General features: G+C 49.6%; 1 protein-coding gene across 2 annotated transcripts in view; it reads right to left on the minus strand.

The window, feature by feature from the left end:
- Positions 1 to 8,839: 8,839 nt before the first annotated feature.
- The window catches only part of AATF (apoptosis antagonizing transcription factor), a 105,137-nt gene continuing 95,511 nt past the window's right edge, over positions 8,840 to 18,465 (minus strand). For both annotated transcript variants that reach the window (XM_028500088.2, XM_007100349.3), the window contains one exon: positions 8,840 to 9,146. In XM_028500088.2, the coding sequence (XP_028355889.1) occupies positions 9,083 to 9,146 (64 nt within the window). In that variant the 3' untranslated portion in view covers positions 8,840 to 9,082. The remainder of the gene's footprint in view (positions 9,147 to 18,465) is intronic.

An 18,465-nucleotide genomic window follows, 5' to 3' on the forward strand; every position in this document is an offset into this window, starting at 1 on the left:
AACACAACATTGTAAAGCAACTGTACCCCAATTAAAAAAAAAAAAATTCCACACGTAGGTATCCAGCCAAGAGAAATGAAAACATGTTCCACAAAGACTTGTGATTGTTTATATCAGCTTTATACACAATGGCCAAAATCTGGCAACAATCCAAATGGTCATCAATAGGCAAAGAGACAGATAAAATATGGTGTATCCATACGCTGGGTGCCAGTCAGCAACAAAAATAAACAAATTAACCACATATGCTCTGCCGGATGAACCTTAAGCTCAGTGAAAGAAGCCGCACACAAAGACTACATATTGTACAATATGATCCTATTTAAATGAAACATCCAGAAAAGACAAATCTATAGCCACAGAAAGCAGATCAGTCATTGCCCTGGGGTGGGGATGGTATTGAGGATTGACTGCAAACCCGCACAAAGTTATTTGCTGGGGTGATGAAATGTTCTAAAAATGTAGTGTGTTGATTCAGGTAGCACAGCTCTACAGACTTACTAAAAATCCTAGAACTGTACATTTACAATGAGTGAATATTATGCTAAGTAAATTACACCTCAATATCAAAGCTGCAAAAAACTAACCAGCAGGGAGTAGGAGTGCACTAACCTTACCACCAACACCCAACAGCCTGCCCTCCTGCCTCTGCTCCTGTTTCCACAAACCCCTCCTCCAACACCCACTGTTCTCTGTGCGGAGACCCTCGCGGACTCCCCAGGGAGTGGTTTCTATTCAGCTCACAGCATCGCTTGTGCAATGACTGTCTTCCTGTCTACCCTCCCATAGGACTCAGATCCTCCTCCAGATCCAGAGCTGTGTCCACTAGCTCTTCCCTCCCAGTTCCTTGAGAAAGTCTTGTTGAGAGAAAAGCAAGACCCCTGTTGATCTCTCACGTAAGAATAAAGTTTAAACTTCTATTCAGCAGCTAAACACAGAGACTGACCCTGGTACCTTTCTAAGTTAATCGAGTTACAAAATGATCTTTTTAGGATCATTTTGCTTCTATGACCCATTTTATTACTACTTTTCCTCCAAATCTATTCTGGTCTATCACCCTCTGATCTCACCCAACCAAGCCCTGCCTGTGTCTGAGAAGGCCTTGCTGGGACCCGGCAGGGGCCCAGCAGGATGACACTGGGGGTGAGGGCTCCAGTCACCTGCAAGCAACCTTGGCCGTCACAAAACCTGGTACTCACACGCACGTTTCACAATAACCAGGCAGAGCCCTGCACTTTGTTTCTGTGACCTCAAGTCCCAGCAGAGCCCTAGCTGATGCTCTTCCCTACAAGCCACAGCCCTGCTCCAGGCCCAGGCTGGACTGATTTAGTCAGCACCCAACAGGCATGTAAACAATATTACATCACAGGTACTCCTGCTGGTCCAGATGCTGGCTGAGTGGTGGGGAGACCCTGAAGAGGGAAATTCGGGCTCGGCCGGCCGTCAGGGAGCTCCGCCTGGCGTCACAGCCAGCAGTGAAGGGACTTCACACCTAACCCTGGTCACAAGCGCACAGGCTCAACTAACCACCAGCGGGGCCTACCCGCGGCAGAGCAGGTGCAAACACTGCCCGGGTCAGCGACCCCTTAGAGCAGCGCTGCCTGGAGGGAAGGTGCCTGCCTTCCCACAGGGTCTCCCAGCCCCAGGAGCTGGACTGATTTGGCCCTGGGTGCTGCAAACACTACCTCCACCGCCTGATACACGCGCATACAAAAGTCAGCCACCCAAACGATGTCTAGGCACACACAAAAAGCGCAATTATGAGAGGCAGAAACCTCTCAACTCCAGCCTTGCATCTGAAACTCCACCCTAAAATATCAGCATGTTAAACGACCAAGGACAGTTAAGCTTTCAAAGGGAGAAGATCAAAGTGCTGTCATCTTTTAATTTAATCCTTTTGTTGCATCAATGGTCTTAAGAGGATGAGAGAGATCAGAATAAAAATGGAAACAAACTATATCTTTGTGGGTGTTGTGTTTTAGGCTTTTTTTTTTCTCAGTTTGGGCCACAAAATAGGTCAGCTCCATTACTAATCAGCCTTCCCACAAATATTTAAAACAAATTGAATTGCACACCCAATACCCATCACAATTACACCAGGCACAATAACTAAATTAGCAATTCAACAAAATAATTGGAAATGCGATTCTCTCTATCCCACCAGTCTCCCTCGAGGGTTTAGCCGATCTATGGGGGAAAACTCAGCTTTCCTAATTCTGCAGCTAATTAGAGACACACTTGTAAATGAAGTTGTTTGTCTTAAAGTTGAAATTCTCTTCTGAGGATGGGGGAGAGGGAAGGAGAGAGGAGGAGAGTACTTCCAGTCCGGAACAAGTAGATAAACAGGTATCAAGAGCGCACGCCTGGGTTCTCAGGAGCAGCCCTGTCTGCAGTTAATAAAGCGTCACTGTTTCGCCGTCACTTATCTGGTAATGAACGACTTCGTCACAGCCGGCCTGGCCGACGGCCTCGCTGAGAGAGGCGTGCCTTTTAAAGGCCCTCGAGACCGGTCGGGGGGGGGCTGCGAGGCACTGCTGTTTAGGGACCCACAGGGCGACAGGAGGGTCAGCGCCGAGCCCAGGCGGTATCAGCGCGGCCAGTTCCCGTGTGGACCTCCCTGTTGGGACCCGAGGAACCAAAGGCTCATCCTCCCAGGAAGCGAAGGGTAGGCTCCCGTGCCAAGCGAACCGCCCCCGCCACCCCGTGGACGGCACCTGCGGGGTCACGTGGCCCGCCAGCCAGACGGTGACCGTCTGCCTCGGCCCGCTTGCTCGGGCCACTCCTGGAGAAGCAATCTTAAGGTTTCAATTAAGCTGTCCTTGGCCTCTTTTTGTTCCTTCAGAAAGGCACATCTCAGTTTAATTACATAACTGAGAACTAGGCATTGCGTTCGTCCCCTTACCCTCCTCCACGAAGACCAGGATGTGAGCTTAACACGCAGACTCTCCGCAGGGCTGCGCTGCGCTCCCCTCCCCTCGCCTCCCCTCCCCTCGCCTCGCCTCCCCTCCTCTCCGGCCGGCCCACACCTGGGCCCGCGCTCCCGCCGCGAACAAAGGCCTGACCTTAGCAGCGAGGTCAGCAGATGAAAAGCCTCCGCTGCCGAGACCCTCCCGGAACATCACAGCGCCCAGGTGGGGGGCGAGGCGGCGCGGAAGCTGCTCGAACGCCGATAAGTGAATTCAAAAGCACCTGCTCCTACGGCTTATCTCCCCCAACAATATAAACTCGGAGTTATCACATGGAAAGTGTTCCGCATTAGCCTTACGTTTAGCTCTTGAAACCAAGTGCAGTGCGCTACAACTTTAAAGGACACAAGAGTCAAACTGGAAAATAATTTTATGGCCTCAGGGAGTCCGTTCCCGGCCTAAACCCTCAGGAGGAGAGCGGGGCCGGGTTCGCTCCCAGGCTCCCCTCGGCCACGCTGGGCACCGAGGCGGGAAACCCCTCGCTTCCTGCCCCCTCGTGAGCCCCAGGTCACACTCTCGGCCGCCGCCCGAGCCTGGAGCAGGGCCCGCGAGCCGGCTGGGCCCCTCGGCCTCGGGACAGCGGCAGCTCTCGCCGCCCCACCTGTTAGCACTTACCCGGCTCCAGCTCTGGCGTTTGCTGTGACTTGTGAAAGGCTGGGAAGTACCCGCATCGACCTCATCTAGCCAATCCGGCAGCCACCAGCCACGCTGCAAAGGCTCAAAAGCCACACGTAGCTGGTGACTACTGACTGGACTGGGCTCCCATCGTCCCCGAAGTGCTACTGGACAGCTGTGGTCTAGACCCTCTGGACGCGCCTGGGGTTAGAAGAGGCTGCCCAGGAGGGTAAGAGGGGAAGGCAGCTGGCCACGCGGGCGCAGGAAGCCCTAGCGCCCGGAGCCGCCCTCGCCGTGGAGGAGAGGGAGCCACCGAGCAGCGGCCTAGGTGCGGGGCGCTCAGCGTCAGCCCCACCTGCGTACTAACGCCCCTGGCCATCCCGGGGTCGGGCTCTTGGAAGCCCACGAGCACCAGGGCTGCTGCCCTCCTGCCAGGCCGAGCTCTCGACCCGTAGAACCGGAGCCCTGGGAGAGTGATGCTGAGCCTGAAAAACGGCCACAGCCTGCGCTGCCGGGAGTCCCGCCGGGATTAACAGAGGCAACTCCAGCGCAGGTAATGGGTCTGATCAGACCGCAGTTAGAGGATTCAGGACTCACTCAACTGAAGAAGGGAACAGAGCCGCACAAGAGACCAGGTCACCTGCCCAAACAACCCTGTGCTCTGTAAACCTCCCCCAGCGCCTGGCACACAGCAGGAGGTCAACACATGCCTGAATGAATGGATGGGAAAAACATTCCTGCATGGGTGCTAGACCCTAGCTGCCTTTCCATAGAAACAGCTGCTTTAGGACGAGGAGGTCCTCAGGAACCAGCGTGGCTGACCCTCACAGTACTGAGGAGGACCTCTGAGCCCCCGAGGTCAAAAGACTTCCTCAAGGTCACACCCTGGCAGGTCTGATTTCTGATCCAAGGTTCTTGCCACTACACCACCTTCTGTTCAAATCTGTCCTTGACTCAGAATGTCACATCAGCCCCCTCAAGGATGAATTCTGTGCCCCCAAGTCTCTGTGAGAGCTGGGTGACACACCCCTAAACACCTCGGGGAGGGTAGATGAGGGCGGCAGAAGCAGCCAGCACCACGTGGCGGGGAGCCTGCCGGCCGAGGGCAGCCTGAGCTCATTTCCAACCCAGCCATAAAGAGGAAGACAGGAATGGAGGAGGGTGGGCAGGAATCTTTATGTGTTACTGTCACCATGCCTATAGGGGACCTTATATTCTTTTTCTACCCTATCGGTAATGTAGGATTGTTTTGTTTTGTTTTTCTCTACGTTCTTTAAAATTCTCTTTTCTGAGAATTCAGTGTCCTTGACCTCAACAAATGAAATGAGAACCCTGAACCAGGGAAATAAACCAAGTAAACTTCTCGGGAATACAAATGCCGCTGAGGCGATGACCTTATTATTAACAGACCCCACACGATGGGCAAGGAAGGCCCGGTAAAGGAAATCTACAGATATGCAAGAAAAACGAAGTTAGATAAGGCATACTCACTCTGCATTTGCACCACTCCCCTCCTCTCCAGACAAGGAGCAGGTAACGAGGGCTTCATCAATACAGCTGTTGGACAAACTGAACATATACATATCAGCAGGGCGATACGGATCCCTTGGATGTAAGAATTAATGAACTTACCAAATTACTGGCAATTATTTTTGATATGTTATGAAGAAAGACAAAGCAAAAAAAAAAAAAAGGAAATGAGGTAGATAAGATTTAAACAAACAAAAAACGAGAATGACCAAGGCAAACTCAACTTAATGCCTAGCACAACTGCCCACCCCCCCCCCGCCCCGGTACACACACACACACACACACATATAAATCAAAAAGTAAAAACACAAACTCAGATGCAGAAAACAGGGTTCCTTCACTTTAGGCAAGGCTCACTGCTTGTATTTGCCTTTCTTAAACGCCATGTGCACAGGGTAGCCTATCAGGGTGTCAGCAGACGGGCGCCAGCTGCCCTGGCATAAAACACCCACATTTCTGCAGCCACAGCCTCAGGCTTCTCCATGACACCCTTTACCTCTACTCTCTATAGTTCTGCTGGGACGCATCTGCCTCACCTGTGAGCCCGGCCCAGGGAGACACAGATCTTGGCGTCCCACATACACAGTGACCCCTCCGGGGTGGACACTGACGAATGTCCCATTTGGATCCATTGAGACTCAAACTCAGCTCCCTTTGGATGAAATGGTAAGAGATAAACAGGCAATAATCTTGGAGAAGTCATATGCGGAGACCAGGAAACTCAACCACTGAAAGGAAACTACTTTTTAAAACTGGAGATGCAGTGTCTGTTGCTGAACTAGTCGGAGCTGGTTTTCTCTGGTGTTCTGTTGGCTCTCAGGGTTTCCAAATGATGCTCAACAAGCGTTCTTGGTCGGTGACCTGGAAAGAATGGCTACGCACCAAAGACAGTATGGGGAGGAACATAAACCCATACAAGGCAAGGAAAACCCACCAGAGAGATCCCCAGGATGAAGGCATTGAAAGTAGCAAGAGCATGAAAACCAGTGGGGAGGGTGGAGAGCAAATTATATGCCATCTAGCAGCCAGAAAACAGATAGGAGGGTCGGGGAGGGAGAGGATGGTGTCACTTCCTATTTGTCCACCATCTTTCATTGGAGCATCTCAAAGCACATTACAGGCAGCAGCTCTTTAATCCTCCCAGAGGAGGATGCTGATGTGAAGGGTTCCCTGGGGAGCAAGAAATAAACCACAGGATCAGACTCCAGGGCCAACCTCCTCTCTGCCTTTCAACACCCTTTGTTGCAGATGGTCCAGCCTAGGGCAGGTGAGAAGTGCACGGGCCCTAAAACAAGCCTCCGTCATAGGGACCAAGAGCCTGTGAAATATTTGGACTCTTTCACTTGGTTCACTTTAGTCCCAAAAATCTACGCCAAAAAACCCAATAATTTTAAAAGACAACAAACAAGCTTTATGCACAAATATTTTCCTATAACATTATTCATAATAGCAAATAATTATAACAATTTCAGTGTTCAACAAGAGGGGATCTGGTTCACTACTGAAGAGACATGCCCCCAATGGAATTATTAGTTAGCAGTTAAAATACTTCAGTGAGATCTGCAAAACGTGGAAACAACCTTCCCCTCTACTATTAGTTATTAAAATGCAGAATACAACGTACCACTGGTTCTCAACGGGTGGTATACGTGTGTTATGCGGAAGGGGACATGCTGCACGGACATTTTGTTTTTACTGTTTTTAAAAGGGTAACATTTCAAACAGTCCAGAAGGAAAAACGAAGTCTTCCACCTGCACTACTCCCTGGGCCCTCCCCCCAGAGAGGAGTCTACTGGGTATCACAGCGTCTATACTGAAGAGGGCTACGAAGGAATACAGGTTAACTACGAGGAGGGGATCTTTCTGAGTGGTGGGGTTACAGCCGAGCCTTATTTCCATTTGTTCCTTCCACTTTTCTGTAATTAATTTTTGACGTAAAATAAACTAAGACAAGAAACCAGCCTTAACTTCTCTATCCCGAAGGGCAAAGCCCACGGCCTGCTTCGGGCCCCGGGTGCAAACCTGGGCTGGGTGGGCCCTGCGGTTTCCTCACCGCTCCGACGGTGTCTTCAGGCGCTGCGGTTTAGGAGGGTCATGCGTGAAGGAGTCAACTGGACAAAAAGAAAATAAGCCAACTCCGCACAAAAGGGAGGAATGCTTCAGTCAACATTGAAAAAGGGCCCTGGATTGAAACTCTTGATAACAGTTCTCAACTCATTTCAAAATCAGCATTAGCCACCAAGATGTAAAGTATTCGTTTTATTAAAATGCAAATCAATCAACTAATCTCTCTTTCTAGTAACAGTTGAATTGCAGTATCCGTGTCAATTAAAATAGTTTCCAATTTATTCTTGGCTGGAAGGAGGGTGGTCCTCTGAATTTTAAAATGCAAGCCTCCCTTTACTGAAAATTCTATCCGTTCTTTCTCATCTCTCCTGATTTTAATTCATTTTAATTAAACATGATGGACTCCAAATATTTTGAAGTACCTGCTTAAATTTTTTTCTTCATCAGGTAGAGAGTGACTGTGACAAAGGTTCCATCTCTTTAGGAATCGTGGGTCTGCATCACACTCACGGGAATTGCCAGGTTAAGAGGTTACTTACTTGCTGTTCTAACGTGGTTTTATCCGGGATCCTCAGGCTAGATGGATGGGGTTGGATGGTCTATATTTTAAAAAGTGATCACGGTGAAGGGAGTGACTGTGGGGGAAATCTTCTATTTCCGTTGAGTGATCTTTTAGGTAACTGGAGACACACTGAAAATTAAACGTTTCCCTGACAATCAAGCCCAAGAGGTGAACTTACCAAGACAAGAAAAACAGATCAGGATGTACCACGGTCCAATTAATGTGAGATGGAGAAATCCTCCTCCCTGCATTTGCCCCGTCCGAGCCCAGCAGACACACTCAGATGTTAACACTAAACTGTGATGCAGATTACATTCCAGACTCACTTCGTTTGGAGCCCAGCCTCTAGGCGCTGTGTCGCAGTCCCCAGACACCACATCAAAGACACGTGGGATTCCTGGGCATAAAAACCTGTCACTTGGTTTTGACAATTTAAAACAATACCAAAACCTGACTCTAAAAACAATGACTAGTTATTAACTACAACTGCCCTCAGCTGCCTGTACGCAACATTCCTTTAATTCCATAGCTCAAAATACAGATTTGGGCAAAGGACCCGGGAGATGGTCGGCCTTGAGTGCGGGCACGCACACGTTACTTATGCAAGATCGTCTCATTGCATACTGACCACAGCAGGCCAATAAATCCCCCTTATGGGGATTTAATTTCCAGCTTTTGACCTTTGGATGAAAAACAAGTGAATCATTTCCCCCTGCTAGATTTACACCAGAGCTAATCTCAACAAAGTGATTCAGGAATGGTGAGAATGGAAAAGGACTCTGGAAGAATCCTTATGGGTGAAAAGAGGAAACAAAAAAGAAGTCAGAGATTTGTACCTAGCAACAAATAGGCAGACACCTCCAAGCTCCAATGCCTCCGGGGCGCAGCTGACAGGTTTTGGGGGGCTCCCCGCTCCTCACAGCCGCGATCAAGCGCTAAACGTGACTCGCCCCGAAAGCGGCATCTACCCTAGGATTATTCCTGCCATGAAGTATTTTATATTGTGAAAGAAGGCCATTTGGCTGGGAAAACAATGAAAACCCTCCCAAAGAACCTGTCACCCTGCGGGAACGCTACATCACTCACTCTGTGCTGCTTAAGGAATCGAGTGTGGCAGCGGCGGCGACAGTAAAAACACTCTTTATTTGTGGTGGTTCAAGGCCGTGGGGGGCGAGCCCTTTGCACACAGACGCACTGGGGACACAGATGCTGGATTCCAGGTTTCCGGGCACTCGTCAGGCCCGTGTTCTGAACAGCACACGTTCCCGGGACCTCCCGAGTTCCTCTCTGTGGGGCTGGGCGTGTGGAGGTCCCACCTCGGGCCACAGGGAGATGGGCGCCGTCAGTCCCCGTGGCCTTCGTCAGGGGGGTTGAGTTGGCCAAAAAGAGATCGATACAGCTCTGTCCTGGAAGACCAACGAAACAAACTGGTTAACACGTTGGTTAACTTTTCAAGGTTAAAAAGGAACCAGGAGGCTGGGAAATACCCCAGTCTGATTCTTCAATTGGAAACACAGCCACATAATTAAAAATGCATCCCACAGCTCTTATTCACAAATACGAAGGAGGGCAGGAACCTAGAAGCGGCCAAACAGCAGAATATGTAAATAGTCCAGCGTGGCTGGATACCCTGTCTCCAGGGAACGAGTTTTCTACAAGTTTGCCCTTTATACACAGGCTCTTCAAATAAGAAAACAAGATTGAATATTTTAATAGGATGTATGAGACTGCCACACAAGGAGGAGGATTCAATCAGACATGGGATGTAGGGGATATAATTCAGTTTTCATACATTTTCTTGGACTTGGCAGTACTTGAAAAACAATGAAAATGACCCAGCAACAAGATTCCAATTACCAGCACACGTGCAGCTGCTCAGGCACCAAGGCTCTTCCCCACGCCCCAGCCCTTCCGCTATTCTCCATCTAATAAATAATTCGATTGGCTAATTTATTTCTAAAGCTGGGTCTGACGTTAAGAAAAGGGCCAAACATGCCAGGGTCTCGCGTCCCTGAAAATGAAGTAAATGACCACTTGCCACCTGTTTCCACCATCACCTGGCCAAAGGCACCTGTCGGGGTGGGCGAGGCCCTCCCAGCACCAGCACCGAGCCCGCAGCTCCAGAACACTTCCCGGGATGGAGGGCAGAGTCTCCCTGCGGAGATGCCAGGAGCCAGGAAGGTCCGAGCAGGTCAAACCCACAGGGGGGCGGGGACCACGCCCGTGCCCTTGGGGAAGGAGGGCAGGCACCTGGGTGAAGGGCCATGGACCAGCGAGTAAACGACCTCAGAGAAAGCTGTGCCTGCTCTGCTTATGTTTTCAAGGCCTGCCCTCCTTGTTAGGAAAACAGGCTTTTCCTAACAGAACTGCTCTCGTCATCTGAGAGTCATCATCAGCAAATCTGATTTTCAAAACAAAAGAGAAGACAAAAAAAAACCCCCACCCTTCAAACAGCTATTTTTGGTCCAGCCAGACTTCAACCCAAAAACTTACAAGTCTATTTTTGAAGTCACCTTACTATAGTGGTGTGTACCAAAAGAGACATTATAATTAGAAAACCCAGCAATAGGAATAGCATATTAAAACTTTTTGAAAGGGAAAAGTCTTAAAGAAGGAACCGCAGAAGCCACGGATATAAACAAACCTTATCATGCTGGGGACCACGTGGCAGGCAGGGAAAGTGCAGCCAGAAAACAGTGGGTCTCCTGTATTATTATAGGAATTTTATTGCAAGAATTTGCTGGTGCCCCCAGCCAACCATGGTGCCCCTGGACCTATAAACAAAGGATGCAGGTTCACCTGGAGCTCCAGGGTCTCTTTTGTTCCTGAGCTGTACACATCTGCCTGGCTCAGCCTTGACCGGGCCCCGGACACGCGCGTACAAAGGCGGAAGGCAGCTTCAGACCACATGCAAATGAGAGGCAGGCGGTCTCCCTTCCAGAGGCAGTGGCTGCCAAATCACCAGCTCCATCAAATAAAGGACAGCGATGCCCTGCCCAGGCGTCACTTTATCACGCGATGGCCTGCCTACTTGCCAGAAAGTACAAGTCTCTCTAGCCATTTCCACAAAGAAATTAAATGGTGTTAAGGGGAGAGTCGCCAGGACAAAGAGGACAGTGTGGCTTTAAGGCTGCGACATCTGATGAGAGGGAGCTGCAGAGCCACCATGCCATTTAGCCCTTCACAATCATCCCTTCCCAGCCTCGCCGTGCTCGCCTGCACCAGACCCCATCGTTACCACCGAGCAAACGCTTCCTCTCCGCGTGGTGACATCAGCAAACCGCCTGGGCTAAGGCGGCAGTTACTGCCCGCAGCAGGGTTCACGTGTCAGGAGCAGAGAGGGAAATGCTGAAACCCATGTTTTGATAGAACATCATTTCACACTCAGGTGGGCAAAGCTGACAAATATGCAGCTGTTCATGGCAAAGCAACTTGGAAAGCTGAGTGGTCTGGGTTCTTAAAATATTTTTACAGAAAAGAGAGAAAATATGAGTAAGGGATTATTCCAATCTAAGAATCCCCAAGCAATTTCAACTTTAAGTCTTCCTCACCCATGACCACCAATCAGTGACCGTTTTTACCTTCAAAGTATCTCAAACTTCCCCGCTCCTCCAGGCTCCATTATTTCAGATTTTACCATCCCTTACCCAGAATGCGGTGCCAGCCTCCTAAGCGACCTTTCTGTTCCCATCTCCTCTTCCCCCACCTCCATCCCCCTCAGCCCCAACTCTAAGGACTCTAGAGATGGACAAAGCAGACCCTCCTGGGGTCCAGGAGCATCACCAGGATGAAGACCCCCAGACTCCGGCGGCTCAGCTCGGCCCCAGACCGTCTTTTTCCCTGCGGAGGACCCGCCGGGGACAGAGCTGGGAAAACCACAACCACAAAGGGTGGGGTCCAGGGTCTGGTCCTCGAGCCTCTCTGCGTAACCCCTAACAGAACTCTACAAAATCCCGCAGCCCCTGCACACATTTTTAAGTTGACATATAAAATTTTTCTTGATGAAGTTAATAGTCACAAAGGATATAATTACCACAAATCTGTGAATACCAACTTTTAAAATAACTCTTACATCCCTTTTGTAATACGCCCAATGGAATCTATATGCCATACTGATCTGATAACCATCATCACTCACTTAAACAACACATAAACAAACTCTTTAATTTGGAAAATTTACAGCATCTTTCTCTTTTTAAACTTGTATTTCCATTTGATTTTTCCCTACAGACTTTTGTCCTAATATAGTTGTTTTATGCTTGGAAGTCTTTTATTGATCACACTATCATACTTCTTGGCCACAAAAATAAGTGTGCAAATTGAAACACTTTTTGAAATTTGAAAAGCTGAAATATTTTAATTTCTTGGGACCATAAGGCTCTAAGTAATTTTTAAAAATTACTTCTGGATTGTGTTATCATTACAATTATTATTAGGATACAACTGATATATACAATAACAATATAATAAAATGTAGTATAATTTTGGTAAAATTTTAACATACATAAATATGTAAAATGTTACTGGAAATTATCTCTCAATGATATGGATGAGGCTTTCCCCTCCATTCCCATTCCATGGATGAATATAATTTATTGCTAGAATGAAAGAGGGTTCAGCACCAATTCTACTTCTATTTTTTAGTTTTTGTAGACAAAAGTGATGAGAAACCTTGCCACACAAACAAGTAGACGTGGGAATGGGAGAGTTTTGTTAAAGCAATGATACTCAATTCCTTTAATTCCTTCTGAATTAGCCACCCCCCCAATCACAGAGTGACCTACCACCAAAACTTAGTTTTAATGATCTACCAGCTGACAACTCAATTAGGTTCTCCTGCAATTTTGCTGAGAATAAAGACCAGGAAGCCACCTGACCAGCAGGGCTCTGTTACCCAGTCCTGGGTCACGGCCGGTCGCAATCCCTACACCGTATTTTGACCAGTCCTTTTGTGAGGCTCCCCACTCCAGAGTAACGTCCCATGTCAGGGTAAGGAGGGGCTTCGTGCCTGGACAGGACAACCGCGAAAGGCGAGGGAGAAGGAGAACCGGCAGCTCCAGCTCGGGCAGGCTCTCAGGCAGGGCTGCTGAGAGCCTCTCGGGAAAGAGCTGGAGATTTGACTACTGCCACCTCTCTGTGTCTCCTTTCCGGTGGGAAGATCTCCGCACGGCCCAGGAGGAAGACTGAGGCAGAGGGCATCCTGAGCGTTGCCCCAAACCCAGGCAGATGCTAGACCTGGGGCCAGTGCTCGGGGGAGGGGAAGGCATCTGGAAAGAAACAGGATGCGTCCATATCCCTATCCCATCCCAAGGCAGGAACACAAAACTAAAAACAGAACTAGGTAATGAAAAGCCACCATGGGACAGAGGGTCGGACTGCCTTCTGCTGCACAAAGCATTTTCCCCTGCAGCATCCTTCCTAACCGGGATTGAGCCACCCAGAGAAGCTAAACTATCAATCCTTCAGGTTAACCTCATCTCCATCCGATTCTCCAGGGTAAGTGTATAGTTTAATACTTGAGGTCCCCTTAAGGCTATGCATAATGAAGTTGGTTTTTTTAAAATATATAATTCCTGCTCCCTATCACATTAAGAATCAAGATTTGAATCACTGAGCTGAAATGCCTTCCCCCCTCTGTCACCCTCCCCCCACACTCCTGGCCTCAATGGCCAGTGGGAATGTCCACTGTAGAAAATGTATTAATGTGGGTATCATGCAGGAGAATAACCTACAGAGTAATTAACAGGACTTGGACCTAAGGTAGAAGGTCGATAGCAGGGGCTCTTCCTTGAATTAAAATTTAACTTACCCTTTATTGCAACCTACAAAAGCAAGTAATGAGCACTAACATTTTTATTTCTTTTAAACTGTCATTTAGGCTGTAGAGGGGATAATTACCTATCTCTAATGTAGTAAGGTTTTATAACCCTTAGTGAGGCATTTTCTAATTTAGTATTTTTACTATATTATCATAAAACCTGTTTCTGGAAAAAAATGATCATGGATTAGCAGCCATCTTCCATAAAGACACTGTGTGTGTGTTTGTGTGTGTGTGTGTGAGTGTGAGTGTGTGAGTGTGTGTGTGTGTGTGTGATCATGGATTAGCAGCCATCTTCCATAAAGACACTGTGTGTGTGCGTGCGCGCGCGCGCGCTGGGATTCAGCTTATTTATTATGTGACTCTTGTGAAGAGACTTAAGCACGCCCAGTCGAGCTGGCTGTGAGATGCCATCACGTGAGTGGCGGGCGAGGTTTGAAGCAGCCCTAGTGTGTGAGTGTGAGTGTGTGTGTGTGTGTGTGTGTGTGTGTGTACTGGGATTCGGCTTATTTATTATGTGACTCTTGTGAAGAGACTTAAGCGCGCGCAGTCGAGCTGGCTGTGAGATGCCATCACTTGAGTGGCGGGCGAGGTTTGAAGCAGCCCTAAACGAAACGCGGGTGGACGTGCGTCACGGTGCCATCCAGCCACGCGCACTCCTCACTGACTGTGACACAGACCAGGGGCTTTCAGGCCATCATCGGGGCAAACGGTACAAAGGAGCACCTGAACCCTGCAGAGGATCTGTGCGGGGGGGTCGTGGGACTGAAGGAGCCACACAGGCCTCGCCCCAGACACCCCGCTCCTCCTCCCCCTCCTCCTCTGGCCCGGACACCCCCAAGCTGCACCCACCTGGCCCTGTGGCCAAAGGCAAGCAGACAGCAGGGAGAAAGCAGCCAGGCCACCGCTCCCTAAAGAAACTGCACAGCCTCCAAAAGTACATCCCATTCTCCAAGCAAGTACCATATGCAGGGATTTCAGCGTGTGCCCGTAGAAACAATATCGCTGCTTTCCTGATTAGAACTATACACAGAATTTGTCCTTGATTAATTTGAGATTGTTCATCAGTTGCTTCATTGTGGGGGTGGAGGGGGTTGTCCTCCCTAAATACACAAGACGCATCCCAGAGGGTGCGGGGGGGCCCTCCCTCCCCCATAATCCCCTCCCCTTCCCTGCACACCCGAGGGCCCTGTGCTGCATGCTTCTGCGGAACTTGATGCCTTAGACATACATTTGAGAATCCAAGGGTGACGAAACGCACAAAGGGAAAGTGAGACCAAGGGCTCCAATTCCAGCAGCACTCGTGTCCAGCAGAACCTCGACAAAACCCGAATCCCTGTGAGTCAGTACACAGCAAGAACAGAAACTCACACTGCCCACTGTGGTTGCTGACTGCAGATGTACTTTTAAAAATCATTGGCAACGTTACTGATGCCTGCTTTTTTTCACGTTTGTGTTTGGAGAACATTTTACTTATTAGTGCTGTAGAAGCTTATAAATGTGCATTAGGTGAGGATGGTCCCTGGCCTCAAAGTATAACACAAAGGTATAATAAATTCATAAAATACACAGGAATGCCTATTTGCTCTGCTAGGTTTTCGTAGGATTACAGAGACAAGAATGATGCGGCGGAACCTGCGTGGGGAAGGTGAACGTTATCAGGTAACTCTGTCTGGACAGCCCCCTCCACTCGGAGAGGTGGCAGTGTCCTCCCTCTGCCGGGCGCCCCTCTGCTGCTGTGGGACCCCTCCCACAGCCCAGTCCTCCGGAGCCAGGACGGACAGCTCCTCGCTCCTCCCTGTGGCAGCATTTCAACCACTGCTCCCTTCCCCTGACTAAATCTGGTCTCTTCTGGGTGAAAAGAAACAGTTCACTCCATTCCCGCTATGACAGAGCTGGAGTTCTCCTGCTGGCCTGGCGGAACCCCTCGGAGCCCTCCAGGTTGCCGAAAAGCTGACGGGGAGGGCCCCGCTCTCCGAGCCCACACCCACCTGTCTGGACAGTCCAGGCGGCCCAGGTGCGCGGGGAGAGCTCCACCACCTCCTCTGTTCTCAGCCCGTCCTTTCCTGCCCTCACAGAGCTTCCAGTCTCTCTGTTCTGCCTGCCAACGTGCCCAGGGCATCCCAAGTGGCAACTGAAAAAGATATCTTGCCAGTCATCACTTGGCACCAAACCAAGGGGTCCTCCCAACCTAGCCTTCTGGCTGCTTTGAGGCCTGCTCCCCAAATACTAGAGATGAGACTGCGCCTCCCTTAACCTTTCATTCCTTCTGCTTCCTCTGACCCCAATCCATTCTACTCTGTATCAGAGACTTTACAGGCGAGAGAAAGATGCCTGAGAACTGTTTCTATGACCTAAGAGGGGAACTATATTGGTCCAGATGGCAGGAGGCTGCCCTGCGCTCCCGGGGGCCGCGTGCACATCACAGCAGCGGCATGAGAGGCAGGGCCCACACTCCGGGCCTTCATCTCTCAGGGAGCCTGCGTTGTGAGGAAGACAATGCAGGCGAGGGGACAGAAGTACGTCCTGTAAGGAGGGAGCATCACGTAGGATGACGTAAAGAAAACACTACGGGTAGAAGACTCAGAATTCTTGAATGCGGCCGAAAGGCCAGCACTTAACCAAAAGTGGGTCTCGGGCTTCTCTCCTGAAACGCCGGCACAACTGCATACCAAAAAATACACACACACACACACACACACACACACACACACACACACACACACACACACACACGCGCAACCAAGAAACGTGAAAAGAGAAGAAAGCGACCTTCTTTTACTGAGGTCTTATTTCTTAACAGGATCAAGTTAGTAAAGTAATGGTGACTCAGAGAATGCCCTCACCTATCACTAATTACATAAATCTGGACCCAAGGCAAATCTCCCATCAGAACCAGGCTCAACTCTTCACAAGCTCCAAGACAGCCCACCGCAGCTGCCCAAATCTGCCACAAGGTGGCAGCACACGACGCATTTCTCAGTGGACCAGGCAACTAGCAAGGCTCCCAGCAAACTGCGGCCATAAATTACCTAGAGTGTCTGCTCTCCTCACCGTCCTCCCCAGTGCTTGAAGGAGACTCGGGAAGGTCTGTTCCATTTCGCTCCTTTGGTCAGGTCAGAACCGGGTCCTTCAAACCTCTGCAAATGCTTTTAGCCCTACAGCTTTAAATTACAGATGATGACACGGCCTCTGGCCCGTCTCCTAAAGATCAGACAGACTCAAGATTTATAAATGTTCAAAGATGCAGGTTCAGGCCCCAAACAAAGGAACTGAACGGCTGGGAGCAGGAAGGAGAGGTGAGAGGGAGCGAGGGGTGAATCTGTAAAGGTTTTCTCCCCATTTGCGCTCCCTCCTTGCTCCCAAGCCAGTTAACAAATTCACTCCACTTACACAAGGAAGAAAAACACTTGAAACTTCCATCAACCCTACCACTAGTTTCAAGTTTTTCCAATTCTTTTAAGGAAAAATAATTTACCTTGGTGGGACTTGCAAAAAAGTGGAGAGGGGTGGGAGGGACTGTTGACAAAAGGGATGTCGCCTCCTCTCCTGTGCATTAATATTCCATATTCCTGGGATGATTTCCACTTTCACAGTTTGACTGTTTTATAACAGATCTGACGCGAGAGAAGACAAATGGCCTCACAAAGGAAAGACGACAAATCATCTCACCGCTTTTAGCGGGGTCTTCTCTTTACTTTTATTTATTTTTATTCTGTGGCTGGGCTGCGGAGCTCTCTGCCTTGCTGGTGATGTTTAATATTAACGCCAAGCCCCCGCGATGCTGGCAATAGAGTTGGCCGATGTTATGTTTACGGCTTTGTGACTGCTGGCTTCAGGAAGATGAAGCTCCTTGTCCAAACAGCACCCCCTCTAACAGCTCCTGTTAAAAGCCAGGGAATGCTTCGCTGCTTAGACGTGAATCACTTCCTTCAACCCCAGGGAAAGGGAGGCTGACACTGAGTTACATTTGTATCCCTATCAGGACCGCTGCCCAACGACGCAGGGCCAGGCGAGGGCGGGCGCATGACGCTTCTCTCAGCTCCAGTTTAAGGCTACTCTGAGGGGGTCAAAACACACAGAAATTAACAAGGGTAGCTGTCGTCAACCCACAGAGTTTCAGCAAGGCATTCCATTACTTCTGGTGATATATTGGAGGACTTACTTTACCAAAAATACCCAGTCCTAATCCGAACATAAAGGCAGCAACTCTGGGCGGCCTCGCCCCGGGGCTCGGCTCAGCCTGCAGGACACAAAGGCCACCATCCACACGCTCCCCGCAGGGTGCGACCGCCCCTGTTCCGTTTGTGCTCTGCCCTCTTGGTCTTTTTTATCTTCCTCCCGTAGCCCTTCTCCTGGGTTCTGTTCTAGGCCCTCCTCCCTTCTCTCTCGACCCCTCCCCTGGCCAACTCATCCACGCTCTCAGCCCTGACGGTCTCCTGGGTGCAAAAGCCGCCTACAGCCCGAGTGCCCATGTCCCCAGCTTGGCACTGCGTCCAACTCCAATAAACTGGCCACTGACGGCACCAGGCCCTGCAGGGCGATTCTGCCACCTAAACTACCTTTGCTAATCATGGCAGCAGATTCTCTGTTATTCATGTCCAACACTTAACTGTATAATGGCAGGAAGCTACAAAGTTATAGCTAACAACACCACATTTTCTGATTAAAAAATAAAATCCTCCCTGAAATAGGGATCTTGTTTGGACAGTTCACTTACATTAATTGACAGAATGCAAACTGATGCCCTCCATCTGTCACTCTTTCTTGGTTTTTAATGGTTTCCTTCAAAGAACTTCCTCCTCTCCTCCATAAATCAGAGGAGAGAAATTTGGAAAAAAGGTTTCTCCCAGACACCTGCCAGGGCACCTATCCCCAGGAGGAGTGCCCAGGAGCCGTCAGCTTCC

This window comes from Physeter macrocephalus, chromosome 14, assembly GCF_002837175.3.
Source record: "Physeter macrocephalus isolate SW-GA chromosome 14, ASM283717v5, whole genome shotgun sequence".
Taxonomy (NCBI): Eukaryota; Metazoa; Chordata; class Mammalia; order Artiodactyla; family Physeteridae; genus Physeter; species Physeter macrocephalus.